The sequence below is a fragment of the Sitophilus oryzae genome, unplaced genomic scaffold (genome assembly GCF_002938485.1).
Source record: "Sitophilus oryzae breed Bouriz unplaced genomic scaffold, Soryzae_2.0 scaffold_227_pilon_pilon, whole genome shotgun sequence".
Classification (NCBI taxonomy): Eukaryota; Metazoa; Arthropoda; class Insecta; order Coleoptera; family Curculionidae; genus Sitophilus; species Sitophilus oryzae.
This window is the reverse complement of record NW_022146782.1, coordinates 747,292-773,130: the sequence shown is the minus strand read 5'-3', so window position 1 is coordinate 773,130 and position 25,839 is coordinate 747,292. Positions and strand designations below refer to the sequence as shown.

The 25,839-nt window shown below is 30.7% G+C and overlaps 1 protein-coding gene across 1 annotated transcript; it reads right to left on the bottom strand.

Annotated features, from left to right (window-relative positions):
- Window positions 1-1,738: 1,738 nt before the first annotated feature.
- LOC115884386 lies at window positions 1,739-22,072 on the bottom strand. The gene is made up of 5 exons (XM_030902946.1): window positions 21,931-22,072; window positions 14,006-14,157; window positions 5,513-5,735; window positions 4,343-4,466; window positions 1,739-2,127 (listed from the first exon to the last, which is right to left on the bottom strand). The coding sequence occupies exons 1-5, from the start codon at window positions 21,965-21,967 to the stop codon at window positions 1,968-1,970; spliced, it is 696 nt and encodes a 231-aa protein (XP_030758806.1). The 5' UTR covers window positions 21,968-22,072; the 3' UTR covers window positions 1,739-1,967.
- Window positions 22,073-25,839: the final 3,767 nt, after the last annotated feature.

The window sequence follows — 25,839 nt, the reverse complement described above, 5'->3', positions numbered from 1 at the left end:
ACTCGGTGCCCACTGAGCGAGTATATAAACGCTCAACTTGTAGATTGTACTTTAGTTTATAATCATCTGCTGATGATGCTAACATGGTTAGTGAAACTCGCATCCAGTGTAAAAGTAAAAGTGTTTTGGTGTATTGTGGTGATTTAGTGTTTTTATTTTGCTATCTAACAATATAAAAATTCAAAATGGCGGCCATAAGAAAACCAAAAACTTGGCTGTTGTTTTTGGTTTGTCGGTCATAATGTTATTTCCATTGTGTTACTACGCTTGTTTTTTGCGTTTTTTATTTTAAATATTGTATTTATTACTCTTTTATCGACCGCTTTTATATAGCCAAGGATGCAAGTGTGTTCAGTGAGAAGTTAATTTTAAATTTGTGCAATTATATTCTATTTTTTATTCGTTGGGTTTTAATTTTGGGTAAATAGGTACTCGTAAAAATGACAAGAAAGTGTTTGGTGTGTGGAAATTATAATATAAATGTCCCCGAATTAACTTTTCACAGGCAAGTAAAGTATTCAGTTGTTCTTTTATGTATATTAAACCACATGCATACTTTCTGGTTAGATTTCCTAAGAATATTGATATTCGTACGGAGTGGCTAATTTATTTTTTGTATAATTTAATTTTTGTGACAGTAACATTCAATTATTGTTCAAATATATGCATTATGTACATGCATTTTACAAATTAAATTTTTAAAATTAATGTTCAAATTTGGCGCGTGGGCGATAGGTCCTCGACATGGATAGATAGAGTAAAAGCACCACGTGTGCAACAAAAAAAGAAGATAAATGGAAGTCGTTGATATGTTTGGGGCAGTTTCCATAGTGATTTACTTATCCACGTAAGTACCGTATGATCGAATAAAAACGGTATCAGCGATGGCTATGAAATGAAGATCGCTGTCATTTTATATGTAAAATTATATGGGTAATGTCAGCGATCGTCATTTCCCAGCCAACTGGACGCCATTTTTTTTCGATCATACGGTATATATGATCTAGCGTTTTAACAGAGAAACACCATTTCCTGACTAGATAGAGCAAAACCGACATAGATGTTATGGGCTCGATTTCTGAGAAACGTTTAATGGCGTAAACCGCCTGTTGGGATATTTTCACTGCCAACCGAGATACGGGGTCTTTTTGAATTTTTTACCATTTGGAAAATTGACCATAACTTTTGTATTTAAGAATGAGAGAAATATTAGGTTTTTTATCTTTGTATCGAAGCGGGCCTTGATTTTGTGTTGACCTAGTTGCCTAATTATATTTTATCACTATTAAATATTCTATATTATTTTTTATCTTAACGCCAGCATTTTTAAGTTCATAGCCAACTATGATTTCCATTTAAAAAAATATATTTTTCGTTATTTCTGATACAAAGAGCAAGCATAGAAAAAACTGAATATGCCACTGGAAAAGTGCCTTAAGAACGTTTTTACAGAATTTTGTTATTCCGCGAAATAAAAAGTTATGGGCAATTTTCCAAATGGTAAAAAATTCAAAAAGACCCCGTATCTCAGTTGGCAGTGAAAATATCAACAGGCGGTTTACGCCATTAAAGGTGTCTCAGAAATCGAGCCTATGACATCTATGTCGGTTTTGCTCTATCTAGTCAGGAAATAGGTTTTCTCTGTCAAAACAGACCAATTTCGACCACCCTGTACATTAGAAGTACAAAAATACAGAAAGAGGATTATTATAGACTGGTAATAAAAGAAAAAGAACAGTAAATAGCTAGATGTGTATTTATAAAATATTTAAATATTTTTTTAACAAGTAATAAATAATTTATTTTAATTATAGATCATGATAATATTATGACAGTTATATTATGACTGTTTTTAATCGAATTCGTCGCACATTAAAAAAACGAGATGGGCTTATGTTTACATTTTTATTTTATATTTTTTTCGATTTATTCCATTACATATATTAATATTTATTATGTTACACATTTTAATAAAGAAGTTCGATGTTATTTTGGGAACTTTGAGAATATGTATTGCAGACGTTCTTTAGAACTTTGAAAACATCTAAAAAGGCTTCTCTGGTTATGCTATTTCCACATGCAGATGCCAGATGAGAGTCAAGACATGCTTTATTACTGTCCATTAACCTAGAAGAAAAAATAAGTTATACAGGGTGGCGCACCTCATTCGCCTCGGTTGATTATACGACAACGTAAAAATACAGAAACAAAATATTTTATGGGTGTGTGTGGGGAGGCAATGTGCACAATTTAAAATTACTTTGAAATATACAGGGTGTTTCAGAACTAAGATCCATACCAAAGTTATATTTTTTCTTATGGAACACCCGGTATTTTATTTCACTTTTGGATTCAATTGGGCCCAAAAAAAGGCATTTATTTTAAGGGTTACATATGTTTAAAATCTTTGGTTTTTGAGATATTTAAAGATATTTAAATATGCATGCTACAATAGAATATATTATTAACACCCTGTACATTACTTTTCAGAATTAATTCTTGTACTGAGTTTAAAGGTAGAGAAATAAACTTTACTGAAAAATGTTATAACTTCCTTCAATTTATACAGGGGTACCAAAAATTGCTGATGTATTTTACGGATTTATTTTATATAAAAACTTCGTTATTTCGAATACAACACCCTGTATTTTTTTTAAATAAATCGAAGCAGATTCAAATGCTCTTTCAAACTATATTAGGGTTCCCTATACCTATCTAACTCAGATTTTGAATAAAAAGCGATTTTTAAAAAAATGGCAATCCAGATAGCTGGTGTCGCCATGGCAATTTTTTATTGACAGTTAGTAACTATTTTCGAAATCGACATTATTTGTTTATGGACATTATTATTTTTAGTTTATACAAGTTAACTTAAATTTACCTACAATAGTTTAATAAGTAAGTATTCATTATTTTATCAAAAAAATAAAGCAGTATCTGCTGGCGGAACGAATGGATATGTGAGTGACTTTATTTTGTGAGAAAAATTGCTTCTTGGCCTCAAGGGCTTATGCTCAAAGATATCTAAATAGGAATCTTCCTGATAACCGTTCCTTTGAAAAACTACTAGTTTTATTTGGCATAGCTGGTGTTTATAAAAAACCAAATTGGCAGAAACCTGTCATTGGAAGTGAAGAAAATGAATTTGCCATAATTGGCTCTTTTATAGAAAATCGATATTTCTACAAGTCATCGTAAAGTAAATCAAAGAACTACTTCTTCGTTTTTCTTGATGAAATAATAAATACATATTTAATAAATATTATTTATTAAACTAGTGTAGGTAAATTAAATAAAAGTAAACTTGTATAAATTTAAATACGTCTATAAACTAATTTCGATTTTAAAAATAGCTCCTAACTGTTACTATAAACTTGCCCTCGACACTAACCCTCTTGGTTGTCATTTTATTGAAAAATTGCTCCTTATTGAAAATCTAAGCTAGATAGGTATAGGCAACCCTAATATAGTTTGAAAGAGCATTTAAATCTGCTTCGATCTATTTTAAAAAATACATAGTGTTTCATTTAAAATAACCAAACCAAATCAAAAAATACAGGGTGTTGTATTTGAAATAACGAAGTTTTTATGTAAAATAAATCCTTAAAATTGATCAGCAATTTTTGGTACCCCTTTATAAATTTAAGGAAGTATTAACATTTTTCAGTAAAGTTTATTTCTCTACCTTTAAACTCAGCACAAGAATTAATTCTGAAAAGTAATCTACAGGGTGTTAATAATCTATTCTATTGTAGCATGCATATTTAAATATTTTTAAATATCTCAAAAACTAAAGCTTGTAAACATATTTAACCCTTATAATAAATGCCTTATTTTGTGTCCAAGGATCCAAATATGACATAAAATACTGGGTGTTCCGTAAGAAAAAATATAACTTTGGTGTGGATCTTAGTTCCGACATATCCTGTACATTTCAAAATAAATTTAAATTATGCACATTGTCTTCCCACATATACACATAAATTAGTTTGTTTCTACATCTTTCAGTTTTCATATAATGAACCGAGGCGAATGAGGTGAGTATACAAGGTGTCAAAAAAAGGTGCCACCCTGTATACAAGGTGTCAAAAAAATAGTGTATCTAACTTCAGTGGGTAATTCTACCGATAAAAATAAAACAGAAATTTTCTATGAACATATATATAGCATCAGACAATACAGGCTGTAAAATTTCTTCGTCTTAGGAGGGCTCCTCTGAAGTGGAGGGTGGTAGAGGAAAACCAGAGATATATTTGGATTCAGGAGGTGGTTTGATATAAGAATCAGCAAGAATGGTGCCAGAATTTGTTTGCAGATCAGTGTAATTAATATTTCTACTTACTCGCAAGTTTCTTGAACAGAAGGAAATTTCTTATCTCTCAAATATTGCTGTACTTTGGCTTGGTTGCGTTTAATGCACTTTTGAGTGCGGTAGTTCACATTTCTAAAACATTTGTTGCTTAACTCTGTAAAATAATAACAATAAAGAATTTAAACAACATACTATTATCAATTATTAGGAAAGGTATTTTAACGAAACTTTACATATTTATTTACCCAAATATAATTGATATTTTAAGTCTTTTTTCCTACAGGCAATTAGGCAATTAGACTTATTTAATTGACAGAGATTTTTTTTTCGAGTAGTTGCTGCTCTCTATTCTAAATTTTCAGAAAAATTATAATTTCGGATCGTAACAAGTTCCTTGGACGTATACCAAAAGTGTCTCACCCTCATAACTTTTTTATTTTGTGATATAAAAAAACGAGATTTGGTATGTTCGTATTTGACATAAATTGGGATCGGGACTTCCTGTTTCACCGGATATGACTAAAACTAGGCATTTTTTTTACTTTGTTTGATGATATAAATTACATTCTGAATAGAATGACAAATCATATATCCACATTTGAGATTTTCAATTAAAAACAATATTATTTCAAAATAATGGATGTTGGTACTGCAGAAAAATAATGTCAAAAGGTACTGGTTTAAAAAAAATAATATTAAAGTTAATTAATCAACCTAAGGTATAAAATTCGGTAAGTGTTATTACTAATAAAATAGTTTGTTTTATTTATTCCTGTGGAATATTACAAATTTCTAGTTATACAAAGTTGAGTTATATTGATAAATATAATAATCAATGAGGGACGTTTCTTAAAACTGGAAAGTAAGAAATAGTTCTTTTATATACATATATTTTTTGGTATGTGGTGTTTTGTTCTTGTTTGTTTTGTATTAACACATACCGTTTTTTTTTAATAAAATAACTCGATTAGTGAATACGTCAGTCAATCATGATTTATGTCATCACTCAATGTGGTTTTTTATCTAAAAAATTAAAAGTTATAGGGGTGAGCCTCTCATTGGCGTAACTACAGGTGAGCCCGAGGGTGCCCCAACATGGTAGCAGAAATAGATCAAAGAATTTAACGAGAAGTGGCTCTACTCGTTTATTTATACTATGGTAATAGGTATAATATGAAATTTCTCTGCACAAGGACTTACCAATAATATGCTCGCCATCTATGCGACAGATATGTTCGCTAACTGCCAAAACTGCATCTACAGCGAAATTGGGTAACTGCTTTCCTGTAGCTGGTAAGCATTCTTCAAATACATTGACTATGGGCGAAATGCATGTTTTAAAGCTGTTTTTGACCAAAGAGCATGCTGTTTCAGACTCCTCGTCCAGTAATTCAAAACAACTAATAGCTTTCAAGGTTGCGTTCTGTAAATTTCAATAAAATGAGAATCGCAAATCAGATTTTTTACTCCAAAATTGAACTATACAAGGTGTTTTTTTAAATAAAAAGCCTGGACAAAAAAAAATGTTCCCTGTTTACCATTTTTAAAATAAATTGAAAAAGGTAGAGTTGTTTAACTTTGAAAATTAAAAATGATAACTGTCAATATTTGTTGCCACCTCGCAAAGGAGAAGAGTAAAAAATATACTTAAAAAAATGGTGTGTGCACTATGTGCGCATATTTAAAGTGAAACTTCTTCTTACATCCGTCTGTCCGCCTGTCAGTCTGTCTGTCTGCCCGTCTCTCAGTCTGAGAACTCCATTCGGTTACCTCTATCCACGTGCCGAGTTTGATTCCAACCGAGCCATAATTTCCATAATTTTTTTTACATCGGTTCGAAACGTCGAGAGCGTTATCCTGTAGCCCTTCCCCAATTATGCCGAAACCGATCCACATTTTTCTTCAATATAGTACATTTTACATTTTTCTTCAATATTTTTTTCATTTTTCTTCAATATAGTACTAGGCCCTATTTTGTTTCTTATTTTTATTAACGACATTGCTAACATAAAGATCAGTGGTAAAATATGTCTTTTTGCGGACGACACTAGCTTCACTTGGAGTAACAAAGACGTCACGGCACTTCATAGGATTATATCAAATTACTTATTAACCAATAAATATTGGTGCGATTCGAACCTCCTGAGTCTCAACATTTCTAAAACTAAAGCTTTGTCGCATAAAAACTCGCTGCAGCCTTTTGTACTTAACAATACCACCATTGACGTCTTAAAAACTGTAAAATTCTTAGGGCTTGTAGACAATTCTCTAAAATGGGACATGCATATCGACACTTTGTCGAAAAAATTAAGCTCGGCCTGTTTTGCATTAAGATCTGTTTCTAATGAGCTTAACTTGTCAGTAGCTAGAACTGTTTATTATGCACTTTTTAAGTCGCACCTCAGATATGCCCTTCCATTCTGGGATACGTGTTGTGCGACTCAATTTGGCCGTATTTTCAAGCTCCAGAAGAGAGCTGTTCGATATTCACTGGGACTAAACAGCAGAACTCATTGCCAGGATTTTTTAAAAAAATTAAAAATATTGACTCTTCCTTCCTTATTTATATTTGAATCCGTTTGCCTAATACGTAAGCATGTATCAGTTTGTCAAGAAAGGCCATCTCACACTTATCCACTCAGGAACGCGGAGCAAGATCTTTATCTACCTACCCCTCGCTCAGAGTTAGTTAAAAGTTCAATATTATACAACTCGAAAAAAAAGTTTTTCACTGGGACTAAACAGCAGAACTCGTTGCCAGGACTTTTTTAAAAATTTAAAATATTAACTCTTCCTTCCTTATTTATATTTGAATCCGTTTGCCTAATACATAAGCATGTATCAGCTTCTCAAGAAAGGCCATCTCACACTTATCCACTCAGGAACGCGGAGCAAGATTATACAACTCGAAAAAAATGCACAATCACCTACCATTTGAAATCAAATCCATAACATCATTGATAACCGAATTTGATCTTGTAAATACTGGTCTATTATATATTTGCTATTACTATATTTACTATAAACTTATTAAATAGTTTTGAATCCCTTTTTTATTATTTTATTCTTTGACATTGTAAACATTTTTAAATGTTTATTTTAAACAATAAGACTGACAATGTAATTTGTATACTTGTTTTGTATTCTCTTTTGTTTGTTTACTTTACCTTTGCCTAGAAAATGTAAAAATTTTTGACAATAAAGGCATTTATTTATTTTATTTATTTATCAAATCCTTAGTCCCACCCTGATGAAGATGTAAACGAAACGTAGTCGCTCACATAGCCTACCCACTAAATTTGGTCGCGATCGGACGACATCAACTTTTGACGTTTCTTACGCCAAAACTAACTGTCACATTCATACACGGTCAAGTTGACCTTGGTCCAATCTATCGAAAAACCAAATTTCATTTAAATCGGACGATTTTTTCATTGATGATGGGGTTTCAAGTCGTTAGAAAACTAGAATTAATCCATTTGATATTATCTGACTTTATACGATAATTCAAAGTTTATGTATTATTGCCTAGTCAAAGTTCTTTAATAAATATTATTTTGAATGATATACCTATTATCCGAGAAAAAATTTCACCTATTCAACTTTGTTATAAATTGTTAGTCTCAATATTAGTCATCTTTATTTCTGTGATACAGTCGACACTCCATAATTTGACACTCGTTAATTTGAATATCTCGATATATTGAAGTCTTACTCGAATACTCGATAAATTGAAAATAATTAATATAATTTCTAGCGATGGGAACTATCGAATGAATTAGACAATCGAATGGTTACTGAATGAATGATTTCAACTATCGAATGGTTTTATTCGAATAAAATAATTCATTCATTTGTATACTAAAGCATATGTGACAACCTCGCCGTGCGACTAAATGGTTATCGTTGAGCCACGACTATCGAATGCTTTTGATAAATAAAATTTAGTATTCGTTTGATTTCTGTGTGCGTCAGTGCATTATTAGTAGCGTTTATTAAAATATTTAAAATACTAAAATAGTAGTTTTATTTAATTGATGATTGTGTGCGTGTGCAGGTGTCAAAATTTTTCCGAAAATTTGTGTGACTTTCCCTAGCCCGATCTCTCAATTATTTTATTTTATATGGTATATATGGTCTATTTTTTAATGGGAAATTTTGAGAAGTAGCAATTTTTAAGAGAGATGAGATGAACTTAGAATTAATTTTAAAAATACATATTTGTATGTTAGATGTTTTAATAATATGAATTAGTTGAACTTAATAATCATATTTAAGCAATGTGGTTAAGTAAATGGGGTTATCGAACTCAAACTATGGGGTGAGAAAATTAAATTGAAAGTTTTACACGTGCCAATTTAAAAAAAAAGTTAACGATGTTTGTATTTTGTTTATGCTCTTACATGTAGTTTTTTGCGAAGAAATATTTAATTTATTTTTTAAAGTAAATGCCAGTAAAAGTAAATATTATTTTTAAATAGTAATATAAAGTACCTAATATAAATAATTTTGATTTCTAATTTTTATTTATATTTTTCTTCACTGCATGCTTAGAAAATTAATAAATTTTTATATATCATAATTTTAAAGTTTGTTGTTAATATAACAAATTAGTTCTGTAATTATTATTATTTAATAAACCAACGTTGCCACAAAAAAATTAAAGACTATATTATTTTTAAATAGGATCTAATATAAATAATTTTGACATCTAATTTGTTATTTATACTTTTCTACTACGCAAAAAAAAATGTTTATATTAAATTATTTTAAATTTTGTTGTTAATAGGTATAACAAATTATTACTGTTATTATTATTTTTATTAAACCAGTCTTTGCTTAAAAACATTAAAAATCATTTTCCTACATCCAAAATAACAAGTATTATTGCAGTGTAACAACAGAATATTAATAAAAAAAATGCAAAATATATAGACATACTATCCCTAACTAACTAAATCCAAACAATAGTATTCTTTGCTAATATCAACTAATACCAATATATGGCAACAGCGCCCTTCGTAATGTATTTTCTGTGTAAATACTAGCACCTCAATAAAAAAAATAATGTGTCCTTATCTTTATATGACTCCGCAAAAAATCAAAAATGCCGGCTTCTTTCATAGCATTGCCACCGACCGCTGTCGGGTTTCTCGGAAAAAAACCTACATCGCCGGGCGACAACTAAAATCCAGTTAATATTTTATTATAATCGATCCTGACGAATAAATGAATTTCATAAATGAATGAATTTTATAAATGAATGGTTTTGCTGCCGAATTACTAGAATACAATATTTCAAGGCAAATGACGCATCTGAAACGTCTAGTTTCAAAACCGGCCATCTCCTTGGGTTAGTTTCAAATTCGGCCATATCCACTATTTAATTTATTTTTTCTTTATTAAAACACAAAACCAGTTGTTTATTTGTTGAAACAATTTGTTAAATTCACCTAACAAACTATTTTAACAAACTTAACTACTGATGGGCCCACTAGATTTCCCACAACAGTTTTTCCTCTCTCCTGCGAAATTTGCTTGGAAGGAGATGGCCGCTTTTGAAACTAGATGATTCATCTATTCGATAATTTTTATTCGAATAGTTTTCAACGAATGTTTTTTTACTAGCTATCGAATTATTCGAATGAATTGCAACTATCGAATGTTTCGATAGTATTCATTCGATAGTTCCCACTACTAATAATTTCTCCTTGATAATTTGAATGAATTCTTGCTCGCCGACATTCTATAATTTGAAGTGAGAGCTTCCTTACTCTCTATAATTTGAACCCGACATTTTATAATTTGAAGTAAGAAATCCCATATTTTGAAGTCCGTGAGTCCCCGTTTAACAAACTCTTATTTATTTGAATTTATCCCTATCTCCTCTTGATTATTTGAACTTCTATTATTTTGAAGTCTCTTTATATTGAATTTTTTTCCTGGTCCCTTAAGTTTCATATTATAAATAAATGCATTTATTGTCAAAATTTTTTTCAATTTGTAGACAAAGGTAAACTAAACAAACAAAGTAAACAAACAAGGTACACAAACAAACAAACAAAAGATAATACAAAACATTATAAAAATAATATTGTCAGTGTTATTGTTTAAAATAAACATTTATAAATGTTTACAATGTCAAAAAACCAAAAAAATAAAAATAATATTCAAAAATATTTAGTTAGTTTATAGTAAATATCAATGACCTCTAAATAAATTTATTTCGATATCATTAGTAAATATAGCAATAGCAAACATTAGACCAGTGTTTACAATATCAAATTCGATTTTCAAAATATAATTCATTTACGGCGTAGAAAGCCTTGTCTAGTAAATAAGAGTTCAATGCTTTACGAAATGAAGAAAACGATGTTATGGATTTGATTTCAAATGGCAGATGATTGTGCATTTTTTTCGAGTTGTATAATATTGAACTTTTAACTAACTCTGAGCGAGGGGTAGGTAGATAAAGATCTTGCTCCGCGTTCCTGTGTGGATAAGTGTGAGATGACCTTTCTAGAGAAGCTGATACATGCTTACGTATTAGGCAAACGGATTCAAATATAAATAAGGAAGGAAGAGTCAATATTTTTAATTTTTTTAAAAAATCCTGGCAATGAGTTCTGCTGTTTAGTCCCAGTGAATATCGAACAGCTCTCTTCTGGAGCTTGAAAATGCGGTCAAATTGAGTCGCACAACACGTACCCCAGAATGGAAGGGCATACCTGAGGTGCGACTCAAAAAGTGCATAATAAACAGTTCTAGCCACTGACAAGTTAAGCTCCTTAGAAACAGATCTTAATGCAAAACAGGTAGAGCTCAATTTTTTCGACAAAGCTTCGATATGTATGTCCCATTTCAGAGAATTGTCTACAACAAGCCCTAAGAATTTTACAGATTTTACGACGTCAGTGGTGGTGTTGTTAAGTACAAAAGGCTGCAGCGAGTTTTCATATGACAAAGCTTTAGTTTTAGAAATGTTGAGACTCAGGAGGTTCGAATCGCACCAAGATTTAATGGCGATTAAGTCATTTGATATAATGCTACGTAGTGCCATCCTTGTTGCTCCAAGTGAAGCTAGTGTCGTCAGCAAAAAGACATATTTTGCCACTGATGTTTATGTTAGCAATGTCGTTAATAAAAAGAAGAAACAAAATAGGGCCTAGTACTGAGCCTTGTGGTACTCGACATTCTATTGGCTTGCTAGAAGACAACGTCCCATACAGCACATCAAATCACATTTACGATGTGTTTACATTATTAGATGTAGACACAGGGTGACACAATTCCCCCGATGTAAATATGATACGTTTACACATTGTAGTTCAACACGTATGCACAAAGGTTAAATGTCCGCCTCACAATGTAGCCACAGTATAGCATTTACGTATACACAAAGTAAGGGATACACAGTGTGCCGTAGGATAGACAGTGCTTGTGTATTACGTTTAAACTCTGTTTACACATTGCAGTTGTGACTACTGCGTGTATACGTATGCATTTTACTTCGTACATACATTTTGTGCTAGATAAAACTACTTCTTATGAACGAATTTAGGAAATAATACAAGTTTTGATGCCTAACTTTTCGTTCTTTTTAAGAAATATTTATTCAATAATACCAATTATATCTTTTTAGAACGAAAATTAGGAAGGCAAAACTTTGTATTTTCCAAAAGTATCTCGATCGTAAGTTCAAAAGAAGTAGCCTTCAAATGTTCCATTTTTGTTTTGTATTAAATGTACCATTTTTTTTCCATAAAATGGATTAAGTGGTTAAAAATAAAATTCTTATATTTCTTTATATCATGGAACGCAATAGCGCAAATAACACAATAATAATAATTATTTACACTGCAGAAACCAGAAGTAAGAAAACACTGTAAAAGAACAGAATTTGTATCAAAATGTATTAAAAATCTAAGTACCCAGTATAACAACATACTAAAATGGTAAACACTGGTATATCGCCACGATTTGGTGATTCGTTTAGTCATTTTTTTTCTCTTCTTTTCCCTCCAACCAGATGGTTTGTTAGCAACCATTAGCAACCATCAGCATACTCATTCATCGAAATTAACAATATCAGATTGACAATCTCACCCTTAAATTTTATATGAAACTGATTATTGAATATTAAACATACCTGTATATTGATCCATCAATAACTTACCGAATATCAGTGTAAGAAGTGTTTAAATCTTTCTTTCTCTGATCCATTTAAATTTTTATTATTTCCAAATTTAAAAAAAAATATATTGCAGAGCTAACCTCTTTATCATTATACGAGAATATTTGGAGTTTTCATTCAATGGAGTCAAAGTTTGGTAAATTGGGTAACGATAAGGGAAGAGTCGCTGCTACAATATTAATAATACTCTTAGAAAGGTGTAAGAAGGTAATTAAAAACTTGTGCTTACCTTAAAATCTGTTTTAAACTACACACAAACAGAACATTTATATAGAGCTTCCGAATGATAAAACAATAATGGCTGCTAACACATACCACTCCTAGAAAGGAGAAAGGAGAGAGACACATAAGATACACTTAGTCGGTGTATCTCGCTAAGGCTGTCCGCGCGTGCGCACACCTTCATTTCATGCTAGAATGTAGACACAACAGTACACTATTACAAAGTGTCTATATAGAAATTTATATTATGTGTATACGTCACATTTTTACAAGGTGTGTACTATAGGCACAACTATGATACGAAGTATCACACATACATATGACATATACATTGTATGTCTTATATACCGGCGTCAGATTTCATCATTTTAATAATTATTTGTTACGTTAGAAAAAACTCTTTAGAATCTTGAGTGCATACAGTATACAACTAGTAAACACTGTATCACACAATTCTATCGATATAAACCTGCGTGTATCTCATATGTATATGTTAGAACTAGATGAACACTTAGGTTCACTTTAACATATTTGGTTTCTCATGTGTCTCCCTTGTAGAAACGTAATTTTATTTGGACGTGCTGTATGGGGTGGTATCCACCCTCACAAGTTGACTTCTGTTGCTCAGATACGACTTAAACCATTCGAGAGATGTTCCCCTGAACCCATAGTGCTGCAGTTTATTAATTAGGATCTTATGATTTACACAATCGAACGCCTTAGAAAAATCACAGAAAATTATCGAGAGTCAACTGTAATTATAATGACTTGGCAATTGGACATTGCACGATATGATATTCTATTTTAAGTAAAAACTATATTTTTAAAGACACTGTTTAGATTTATGTATTAAACGAGATTGTAGATTATTCTTTTATAATTATTGTGCTGTGTAATTGCCAAGTCATTATAATTATTACAGAAATAAAGATGAATATAATATTGATGCTAACAATTTATAACAAAATTGTTGAATAGGTGCTTAATGAGAGACTAAATAAAGTAAACTGACTTGGTTTTACATGAGATCTCACAACTTTTTATAGTGGAAGAATTGTGTTACGAGACTTGGCATTTTCTTACATTCTATATTTTTTATGGGATTTCAACTTTTTTCTAATCCATGCCGTTTTGCCATTTTGTCATTCGTTTCGTGTCGTGTCTCGGCCTTGAATTTTTAGTCCCAGAGCGCGTAAAGAAGTTTCACTTCAAAAACAAATCCGATTCTGAGCTTTTTTCTTTAAAAAAAACTCTTATTTTTTAATCGATGACATTACCTCAACGGGTTCGGCATATCCTGGACAAATGCTTTCCACTAGAGTCATAAGTCTTCTTTTGTACATAGCTTCGGTACTCATTTGCGCCCTGACGCTACGCAATTGTTCCAAGAACGCTTCTCGGCTATCCATGCAGGAGCCATAATGCACGGCTGAAACAAATGCATAATATTTTATCCACGACTCGTCTATAATTTTATTATTATACATGAGTTTATGAAATAATAATAATATTCATTATTCTCTAGTGAAAAATGGTTTCATTATTCATCACTTCCACGGATATCTCGATCCAAACTCCAAACAAGAGCTGTGCTCGATCCAAACCGGCTTGTACATGTATCATTTATATTTGTCATGTCTTGACATTTGCCATTTATTGTGTCGTGGATAATAGTATATTATTCAACGAGCATATAATGGTGGCTGCTATTCACGCGGATGAAGTTTATGTTAATCATCCAAGTGAATAACAGCCATTATATGCGAGTAGAATACTATACTTTATCCAGGACTATCAAAAAAATGTAGATAACATTAATATAAGTTTTTATTTTTAATGTTAAAAAAATATTGAACGAGTATAACAAGTAAGTAACATAGAAACAAAATAGTGAAATTTTCTTTAACTAAGTAGCTAACTAATTTAGCTTTAACATACAATCGCATTCCAAGCCGGTTTGGATCGAGCACAACTCTTGTTTAGAGTTTGGATCGAGATATCCGTGGAAGTGGTGAATAATGAAACCCATTATTCACTAGTGAATAATGAATATTATTATTATTTTATAAACTCATGTATAATAATCAAGTGAGTCGTGGATAAAAACTTATATTAATATTATCTAAATTTTTTTGATAGTCCTGGATAAAGTATAGTATTCTACTCGCATATAATAGCTGTTATTCACTTGGATGATTTATGTAACATAAACTTCATCCGCGTGAATAACAGCCACCATTATATGCTCGTTGAATACTATAATTTAATCTTGTTAAATTCGTTAACTAAAATATAATCTTCAATCAAATATGGAGCCTTAAATTACTTAACGTAAGAATAATGAAACCGGCAACTATATAAGGATCTTTTGCCAAGAAAATATGATATTAAACTACATTTTTTGGAAAAATCTTACATGATATGTTACATGATATGGAAATTAGTCAGTAATATAGAACAGTTCGATAGTCAGCCAAAGAAGTATAGCTATATAGAAGATTTTCATATACAGGGTGGTGACAATTTCGATGCTCAACATTGGCATCTCAGAATCTACGAGAGATACGAATTCGGTTAGATGGGACCAAAGTTGCGTAATAAGAAGTTTGACAAACACCTATGAAGAAAACCCCGGTATCTTGATTAGTTTCGGATTTATGTCAAAAACATGAAAATAGTACGTTTATTTTAAATGACAATGACTTCAGAACTATTGTGCCTATTGCAACGTAAGTTGGTAGTTTCATATTGTTTTTGACCTCGACCAATTAAATGTCGCTTTCAGAAAATTTCTAAGCCTTCTAGATTTCGCACAACAACAGTCAAGTTTTTGTTTTCTTATAGCCGCCATTTTGAATTTTTAAACTATTAGATAGAGCGAAAAAAAGTTTATACGGATGTATCTAATTTTTATTAATTATTGTGTAAATTCATTAAAAAATAATTTTTTTAAAAATTCGCCTAAGATCAAGTATGCCTTGGAAATCCATTTGACACATTTTTATATGTCAGCCAGTGTTTGTCGAACTTCTAATTACGCAACTTTTGTCCCATTTAACCGAATTCATATCTCTCGTAATTTCTGAGATGTCAATGTCAATGCAAATTGTCACCACCCTACCGGGTGCGTCTCAAAAGTGTCTCTCCCTATAACTTTTTTATTTTTTCAGTTAAAAAAACGAAATTTGGTATGTTAGTATATGACATAAATTAGGATTGATTGACGTATTCAATTGTTTTCGGTCACTTCCACCCACCGGAAATGACTACAACTTTTGATTTTTAAATGGCACCCTCGGTATTTTTTATAAAAAATTACATTCTGAATAGAATGACGAGTGACTAAAACAATTGAATAGGTCAATCAATCCTAATTTATGTTATATACTAACATACCAAATCTCGATTTTTTATATGGAAAAATAAAAAAGTTATAGGGGTGAAACACTTTTGAGACGCACCCAGTATACCGACAGGCTGAGGTCCCAGCTTTCCAAAAAGAACTTTATATCAACTTTTTGATTTGCGATTTTTTAAAAGTCAAAATGTTTATTTAAAACTATGTATATCAACTTTTGAAATACTTTTGTCCGTTACAAGTTTGTGACAAGATGATACAAATTATTAATATACCGGGTGCGTCTTAAAAGTGGCTCACCCCTATAACTCTTTTATTTTTTCAGATAAAAAAACGAGATTTATGTTTAATATATGACATTAATTAGGATTAATTGACGTATTCGATTCTTTTCGGCCACTTCCTCTTGCACCGGAAATGACTGCAACTTTTGATTTTTAAATGACACCCTCGGTATTTTTTTACTTTATTCCATAGAAAATGACACTCTGAATAGAATGACATATCATACGTCAACTTTTGACATTTTCGCTTAAAACAAAATAATTGTATTTTAAACTTCAATCTAGAATTCAATCTGTAGCTCCAGGGCTCTGTTAAAAACACTAATTTTTAATCAAGGATCCTTGGGAAAATAGATTTGATCGTCTAATATTTTTAGTGTCTTATCCTGGCCGGTTAAACGATTTTCAACTATGATCTATCAATCCTATTTTTAATCATATCGCATTTTTTTCAAATGGAACGAGGGTGACTCATTAGCATATTCGGAAAAGGAATTTTTACGAATAATTTGGTACCACACACTAAGTATTTCGAGTCAAATTGTCGTTATGAATCGCGTGTTGCAATTTGAAATAAACCATATTCGAAAATGTCAAATGTAAATGTTGTCGTTCTATTGAGGATGTAATTTTCTATCGAATAAAGTAACAAAATGCTGAGTGTGCCATTTAAAAATCAAAAGTTGTAGTCAATTCCGGTAAAACAGGAAGTCACCGAAAGCTATTGAATATGTCAATCAATACTAATTTATGTCATATACTAATATACCAAATCTCGATTTTTATCTAAAAAATAAAAAAGTTATAGGGTGGGCAACTTTTGAGACGCACCCGGTATTCTGTACACCACTCAGATATTCTAAAATACTCTGTATATTTATATACGTTATAGAATATCAAATATATTTCTCCGCAAAAATTTTGTTTTAGTCCTTTTAACATTAAAGTTTATAAACATCAACATATTTATTAAGAATTCTTCACTCAAAATGATACTGTTATGACTTATAACCATTCAGACTGTGACCTTTAGATCATGATAAATTAACGTGATACATTAATGCCTTTCGATGAAAAAATATTGTGTTTATACAGGGTTGTCCGAAAGATAATCCGGAAACTGGGGCAACATATTCTGCAGATAAAAATAAATTAAAAAGTTCGTATAAATTTAAGTCCTAAAATGCTTCTTTTTAGAGATACAGGGTGTAGAAGTTTCCTTCTTATTTAAGTTTTTCCAAATAATTTCTGAAGTAACGTCGATATTTGGATGAAAAGTGATGTCTGGGTATTTTTTACACGTGAGAAATTCGAATCAAATGTTAGTATGACTCCTACTCATAATAATCACCAGCTACAAGTTTTTTTACTGTTTTAAAGAGTAATAACTTTTCATCTGTACCTGTATTACACTACCGAGAGAAAAAATGTATATTTCCGCCGATTTTAGGCAAAAAAAAGTCTCTTGGTAAAAATTGCTACTAATATCCGTTCTCAAGATATTTCGAATCGAAATAATCGATATATGTAGTCATTGGCAAAAAAACATATCCCTTCAAAAACATAAATTCGCACCATAATTTTAAAAGAATAATCTATAAGTAGAATGTAAAAAATGCCTAGTCTCCCAACACAATTCTTCCACTATAAAAAGTTGTAAAATCTCATGTAAAACCAACGCAGTTTATTTTATTTGGTTTCTCTTTAGGGACCTATTCAACAATTTTGTTATAAATTGAACTGTTAGTATCAATATTAGTCATCTTTATTTCTACAATAATTATAATGACTTGACAATTATACGATATCATATTATCTACTAATTAAAAAACTTTAGGGCACTGTTTAGATTTACTTAATAATCGAAATGGTAGATTATTACGGTTAGGGGTTAGAACCTTTATTGATGTTACAACAGCAACATAAAACACTAAATCACCACAATCAACCAAAACACTTTACTTTGCATCAAGTGTTTTGGTTTATTGTGGTGATTTAGTGTTTTATTTTGCTGGTAGATTATTCTTTTATAATTATGATGCTGTGACTGATTAGATAGTTATTAAACTAAAATAATAAATTTGAAGATATGTTTGTGCCAATAAAGGTTCAACACAGAAACTGTTTTATTAAAAATCCATACATATATAAAAGCTCAAAGGGTTTTTTTGTTACATCCATCCCGCCGAAACCGCTTCACCAATCTTGATGATCCTTTTTTTAATGAAAGGTATGTCTAGATTTGTTATGAAGTATTTTTATATCGTTTAATCGCTATTTCTTTATGTAAAACGAATAAATGTCAGTTAGATTATATATAAAAAGTTTTTAGATATTTTAGGGGTCAGTTCATACCGCCAGCTTTAGATTCATAAATATTACCACAAATGTTCGTTTAAATGACATTAGTGATTAGTGAATTAGCTACGTAAAGCGATTTTAGGAAATTCATCCTCTTAGTGTGTTGAACATTTTGTTATATGAAAATTCCTTACTTATCTGGTCTAGAAGAATGAAATTCTACAGAAAGAATTATAAGAGATTTTTGAAATTCATCAACCAAATAGGTAAAGTTAGTAAAAATGTATATAAATATAAACCTTCGTGACCTCTGGATTATACGCATAAAAATTTGATTTGCACAAAGGATCATTTAAAAGACACGAGTTAATTATTTCGACAAAGCATTCCCTTAGGGAGTAGAAAAGGGAATGAAAGTTTGGCTGTACGAAAATGCATTACTATATCATCTAGAAGTATAAAATTTTATACAAGGGTTTATTTAGTGACATCAATAATATGAATAGGAATAAAAAATAAGGTATAAAGAGTGTATTAGCGCTATTGAAAAATAAAAAAAATCAGGGGAGTATATCAAGAAAAGCGACAATTGAAAACTTTAAATATTCAATTGAAAACTTTATATGTCATAGCTATTTATTTAGTACCTAATACCGTTTATATGGCATCATAGGTAGGGGTTCTATCTATAGAGGGTACATAATCATTTCACTATTTATGTTTTTCGAGAGATTTTCTTTTTTTCAGATTTTGCAAAATTTCGACTTTGGTTTTAGTCAAAAATAATAAAATTGATTTTTTAAAAGGATATACAGGGCGAGTCTTAAATAAGTGCAATTATTTTTAGCGGTAGTATATTTTGACCCTAGAAACACGATTATGAGTTTTTTTGCGAAAACCTTTTTGGAAAATTTGGAATTTTTTGAAAAACTTTTATTTAGTTTTTAGTTAAAAACCATAATTCCTTGATAATATGACAACCATAGGTAGTAGAATAAATTTACTAAATTTACCAGACAGAAAACCCCGAAAAGCTCCAGTGGTTCTCAAAATTTAAGCAAAAAATTTTCTTTTTTGAAAATTAACTTAACTCCGTTATTTTGGAGTTATTTAAAAAAAAACGGGAAAGAGAAAATATGTTTCTATTTTCGAGATCTACCAACCCTGAAAATATTTGCACTCACTTATTTTAGACTCGCCCTGTATAATACCCAGAAAATCGACAATTGCTAACTTTCATATAAAATACGAGTAGCTCTAAAACTCTGAAAACATAGTTTAAATAGTGCATTTGTAAGGCTCACTAGCTCTATCTATAAAGAGTTAAACAATCATTTAAATCAATAAACGATTCGAGGTGTAAAGCTTGATTTTCATGCATCCGTTGTCCGACGATACGTTGATACGATATTAATTTCATTGGTTATATTTAAAGGCTTCGATTGGTTAACCGTTTCTAACCAATCAAAGTCTTTAAATTCAACCAATAAAATTAATATCGTATTATCGTATCGTCGGATAACAGATGCATGAAAATCAAGCTTAACGCGAACGTAGTCGCGGGAAAAACCTAGTTTATGATTAATTAAAAAAAAAATTAAATGCTTCCAAATTTATCATTGCAGTTAAATAACTATCTAGGTTAAATAAAAGCAGCAGAAATGTATAATATATATTTCCTTTCAGCAATGTAATATAGATACAGACGAAAAGTTATTACTCTTCAAAACAGTTAAAAAACATATATAGGGGGCTTTCCCTAGAAAGTACCTAAAAAAGTACCTTCTTCTGTAGATACTTTTTAGGTACTCAGCATAGGTACACCCAGACACTAATTTTAATCGTAACATCAACGATAATTTAAAAATTATTTGGAAAAAACGAAATAAAAATGAAACTTCTACACCCTGTATCCTCAAAATGAAGCATTCTATGACATAAATTTATGTGAACTATTTTACTTATCTTTATCTGCAAAATATATATTGCCCAAGTTTCCCGATTACATTTCGAACCGTGTACATAGAGTTCCGTGTATAATAAACATCCCAGAAGTAAAATACAGGGTGTTATATATAATATAACACGGAATACGAACTGTATTCCGGAAACTTCGGCAGCATATTCTGCAGATAAAAATAAGTAAAAAAGTTCGTATAAATATATGACCTAAAGTGCCTAATTTTGGAGATACAGGGTGCAGAAATTTCATTTTTATTTCGATTTTTTCCAAATAGTTTCTAAAATAACGTCAATATTTGAATGAAAATTGGTGTCTGGGAGTTTTTTGACATGAGAAATTTGATTTTGATGTCAATATGACTCCTATTTGTAGGGGGCGTCACCTACATATATTTTAACTGTTTTGAGGAGTAATAACTTTTCGTCCCTATTTTTCTAAGTAAAACGTACCTACTTCTAAGTAAAAAAAATATACATTTCAGTGACTTTTTACGTAAAAAATGTATCTTGGAAAAAATTGCTACGAGCAACCGTTTTCAAGATATTTAGAATAGAAATAGTCAATACATGCCATTATTGGCAAAAGATAAATACGTTGAGTAGAGAATTATTTGACCTGAAATAATAAATTTGGGAAATGTGTATTTTCTATAGTTAATCATATTTTTTTCTGCAAAAAAATGATGATAAAGCAGTTTCTGTTGAACTTTTGGCACAAAAACATTTCAAATTTATTTCAGTCTAATAACTATTTTAGTCAACATGTTTAATTTATGTCAATGATGACAGGTATTTATAATTTCGATTCCAAATATCTCGAGAACCATTACTCATAGCGATTTTTAGCAAGAGACCTTTTTTACATAAAAAAACGTCCTATATGTTTATTTTTTCACTCAGTAGTTTTATACAGGCACGTAGGAAAAGTTATTACTTTTTAACACAGTTAAAAAGATGTGGGTGGCGCCCCACAGGAGTCACATTGACATCGAGATTAAATTTCTCATATTAAAAAACCCCCAGATACTAATTTTCATCCAAATACCGAATTTAGTTCAGAAATTATTAGGAAAAAATCGAAATGAAAATGAAACTTCGACGCCCTGATATCCTTGAAACTAAGTATTTTCAGACATAAAATTATACCAATTTTTTACTTATTTTTATGTGCAGAATACGCTGCCGAAGTTTCCGGAATACAGTTCGGACCACCCTGTAGATTAATTTTAGGCTTAAAAGCAATTAAGAATACCTGAACAGTGGTTACAGAAAACTTAATAAAAATATGTAAACTTACCTGCTAAAAGAGCCACAATCCAGACTAACGATTTCATACTGAGCGATATACTTTAACAGACTGGTCAAATGTTTCCTTTTGTTCCAGTTTATATTAATTAGTCTTATCTCATCGGTTCATTTCTCTTTATGGGGATATTGGAGAATTGTAAATATAAGCACAAATAATATAAATATGGTATATACATATTGAGTGAGATAAAAATAATTAGTAATTACAGCAGTCGCCTTAAAATTGATAAGTAATAAAACGAAAAATGGCTGTTTCGTTATGCATTGCATGTGCAACAGTGTTATTTAAATGATTTTATTCTGTTATCAAGTGAGAAAACAGTCAAATAATTTAATATAATGTAGATTTAAAATAGGAAGCTTAATCTCAAATTAAACAGATATTTGGCACCCCACAGTTTTTAAGTAGGACGTAGCTGTAATTGTTTCGAAGCTCTCACACTCACATATAGGAATGTGAGTTTAAGGGTAACGCACATTCAGTAAGATGAAGGAATAAATATTCAAAAGATTAAGGGTTTTATTCACTTGACATCTATGATATGATACCAAAGAATATAATTTCATTTATTCTATGATGTTATTAATCTGATTCTATTAAATAAAATAATAAATATGTTATACATTATAAATGTCATCAGGGGCGATTTTTTAAATTATACTGTACAGGGTGGGTCAAGTTCGACGCTTTTAAATGGAAACACCCTTTTCTATAGGAGATAGACGAAAACTAATATCGGTGTCTGGAGCTCAATTTTCATCATAAACGTGACGGACGAGTTACCGGTGTTTTTTAAAAATGTGCATTTTTAACAAATCCCTGTAACTTTTTTGCTATGGAAAATTTTGTATTTCTATGAAAACATTTCCAAAGCACCTTTTTATGTAGAATGTAATGGTTTAAGTATATTTTTTTTAATAAATAATTTAAGAGTTATCAACAGAAAAATTGATTTTTTATTTGGGACACCCTCTATATTTTTAATTAACTGAAAAGAATTTAAAATTACCTTTCCAAAAATTTAGCACGCTTGATATTTTGTTATAATCCCCTTCGAAATGCAGAATTTTTAAAAGCTCGCCACTTTTAACTAGTAGGCTTTGGACCCCTTGTTGATGATATGCCCTTAATGGAACTCGAAAACATATTTTTCCAGCAAGACGACGCACCGCTCTGAACGTCAATTTCAAGAATAACTGAATAGCTAACCAAGATCTCAGCCGTTTGCCGTCGAGGCCGCCTGACTTAGTGCCCATGGATCTAATCCTATGGATATATTTGCGGAAGAATAAAGGTTCCTTATTCTTCCGTATAATCTAGACAAGAATTAGAAATACTTAGGGCATCTTTCACCCCCACTGAGTTAATGAATTCTGCGAGAAATGTTCAAAAACTGCCCCGTCTGTCCATAACAGAAGACGATCGATATGTCGAACACCTGTAGCAAAATCTCATGTCTTGGTTTGCTATTTATTTTTATTGTTATTAGATATAGTTTAAATGTGTTGATGTTGGTTAAATATATTTTAAATTGTTATAAAATTCTGCATCTCTCATAGCAAATATTATTTTCGTTTTAATTGATGCTCACAGTTAGAATTTTTTTGCATTACAGCCGGTGCGGTGCCGTTCAAAGCCTACTTATTTAAAGGGGCGAATTTTTATATACTCTATATATCGAAGAGGAATCGAGCAAAAAAATATCAAGTGTGTTAAATTTTTGGAAAGGTAATTTTAAATTCTTTTCAATAAATTAAAAATATACAGGGTGTCCCATATAAAAAATCAAATTTTCTGTCAATGATTCTTAAATTATTAATTTAAATTAATTAATTTATAAGGGGTCCAAAGCCTACTAGTTAAAAGTGGCGAACTTTAAAAAGTTCTGTATTTCTGAGAGGTGTATCACAAAATATCAAGTGTGCTATATTTTTGGAAAGGTAATTTTAAGTTCTTTACATTTAATTAAAAATATACAGTGTGTCCCAAATAAAAAATCAATTTTTCTGTTGATAACTCTTAAATTATTAATTTTAAAAAAATTATACTTAAATCATTAAATTCTACGTAAAAAGATACATTGGAAATGTTTTCATATAAATACAAAATTTTCCATAGCAAAAAAGTTACAGCGATTTGTTTAAAATGCATATTTTTGAAAAACACACAGTAACTCCGAAACGGAAACAGTTATCGATATGCGGTTTTCACCATCATGTTTTTGACAAAAATTGAGCTCCAGACACCGATATTAGTTTGGAGCTCAATATTTGAATCTCCTATAGAAAAGGGCGTTTCCCTTTAAAAGCGTCCAATTTGGCTCACCCTGTACAGGATGGGTCAAATTAGACGCTTCTAAAGGGAAACATCCTTTTCTATAGGAGATAGACGAAAACTAATATCGGTGTCTGAAGCTCAATTTTTATCAAAAACATGATGGTGAAAACCGCATATCGATATCTGTTACCGTTTCGGAGTTACGGGGTATTTTTCAAAAATGTGCATTTTTAACAAATGGCTGCAACTTTTTTGCTATGGAAAATTTTGTATTTTTATGAAAACCTTTTCAAAGCACCTTTTTACGTAGAATTTAATGGTTTAAGTATATTTTTTTTAAAATTAATAGTTTAAGAATTATTAACAAAAAAAAAGATTATCAACAAAAAAATTGATTTTTATATGGGACACCCTGTATATTTTTAATTCATTGAAAATAATTTAAAATTACCTTTCCAAAAATATAGCATACTTGATATTTTGCTTGGGTCGCCTTCGAGATATATAGTTTTTTAAAATTCGCCCACTTTGAATAAGGCTTTGAACTGCGCCGGCTGTAATGCAAAAAAAAGCTTCCTTGTAGTAGCAGTTAAAATAAAAATAATATTTACAATGAGGGATGCAAAATTTTATATCAATTTAAATTATATTTAACAACATCAACACATTCAAACTATATCTAATAACAATAAAAATTAATAGCAAACCAAGACATGAGATTTTGCTATAGGTGTTCAACATATCGACCGTCTTCTGTTATGGATAGACGGGACCGTTTTGGAACATTTCTCGCGGAATTCATTAAGTCAGTGGGGATGAAAGTTACCCTCACATAACCGCTAAGTACTTCTAATTCTTGTCTAGATTATACGGGCAATTTTAAAATAAAAACCTTTATTCTTCCGCAAAGATAAAAATCTATAGGCACTAAGCTCGGCGGCCTCGATGGCCAACGGCTGGGATCTTGGTTAGTTATTCAATTATTCTCGAAATTGGCTGCAAAAATTTGCTGATAACTTCAGCGTTCTGAGGCCATGCCTCATCTTGCTGGAAAAATATGTTTTCGAGTTCCATTAGGGGCAGATCATCAATAAGGGGTCCAAAGCCTACTAGTTAAAAGTGGCGACCTTTAAAAAGTTCTGTATTTCTAAGAGGAGTATAACAAAATATCAAGTGTGCTATATTTTTGGAAAGGTAATTTTAAGTTCTTTTCATTTAATTAAAAATATACAGGGTGTCCCAAATAAAAAATCAATTTTTCTGTTGATAACTCTTAAATTATTAATTTTAAAAAAATTATACTTAAACCATTAAATTCTACGTAAAAAGATACATTGGAAATGTTTTCATAAAAATACAAAATTTTCCATAGCAAAAAAGTTACAGCGATTTCTTAAAAATGCACATTTTCGAAAAACACCCCGTAACTCCGAAACGGTAACAGATAGCGATGTGCAGTTTTCACCATCATGTTTTTGATAAAAATTGAGCTCCAGACACCGATATTAGTTTTCGTCTATCTCCTATAGAAAAGGGTGTTTCCCTTTAAAAGCGTCGAATTTGACCCACCCTGTACAGAGCTGTAACAAGTCAGTTACAAAAAGATTTAAATCTATACGC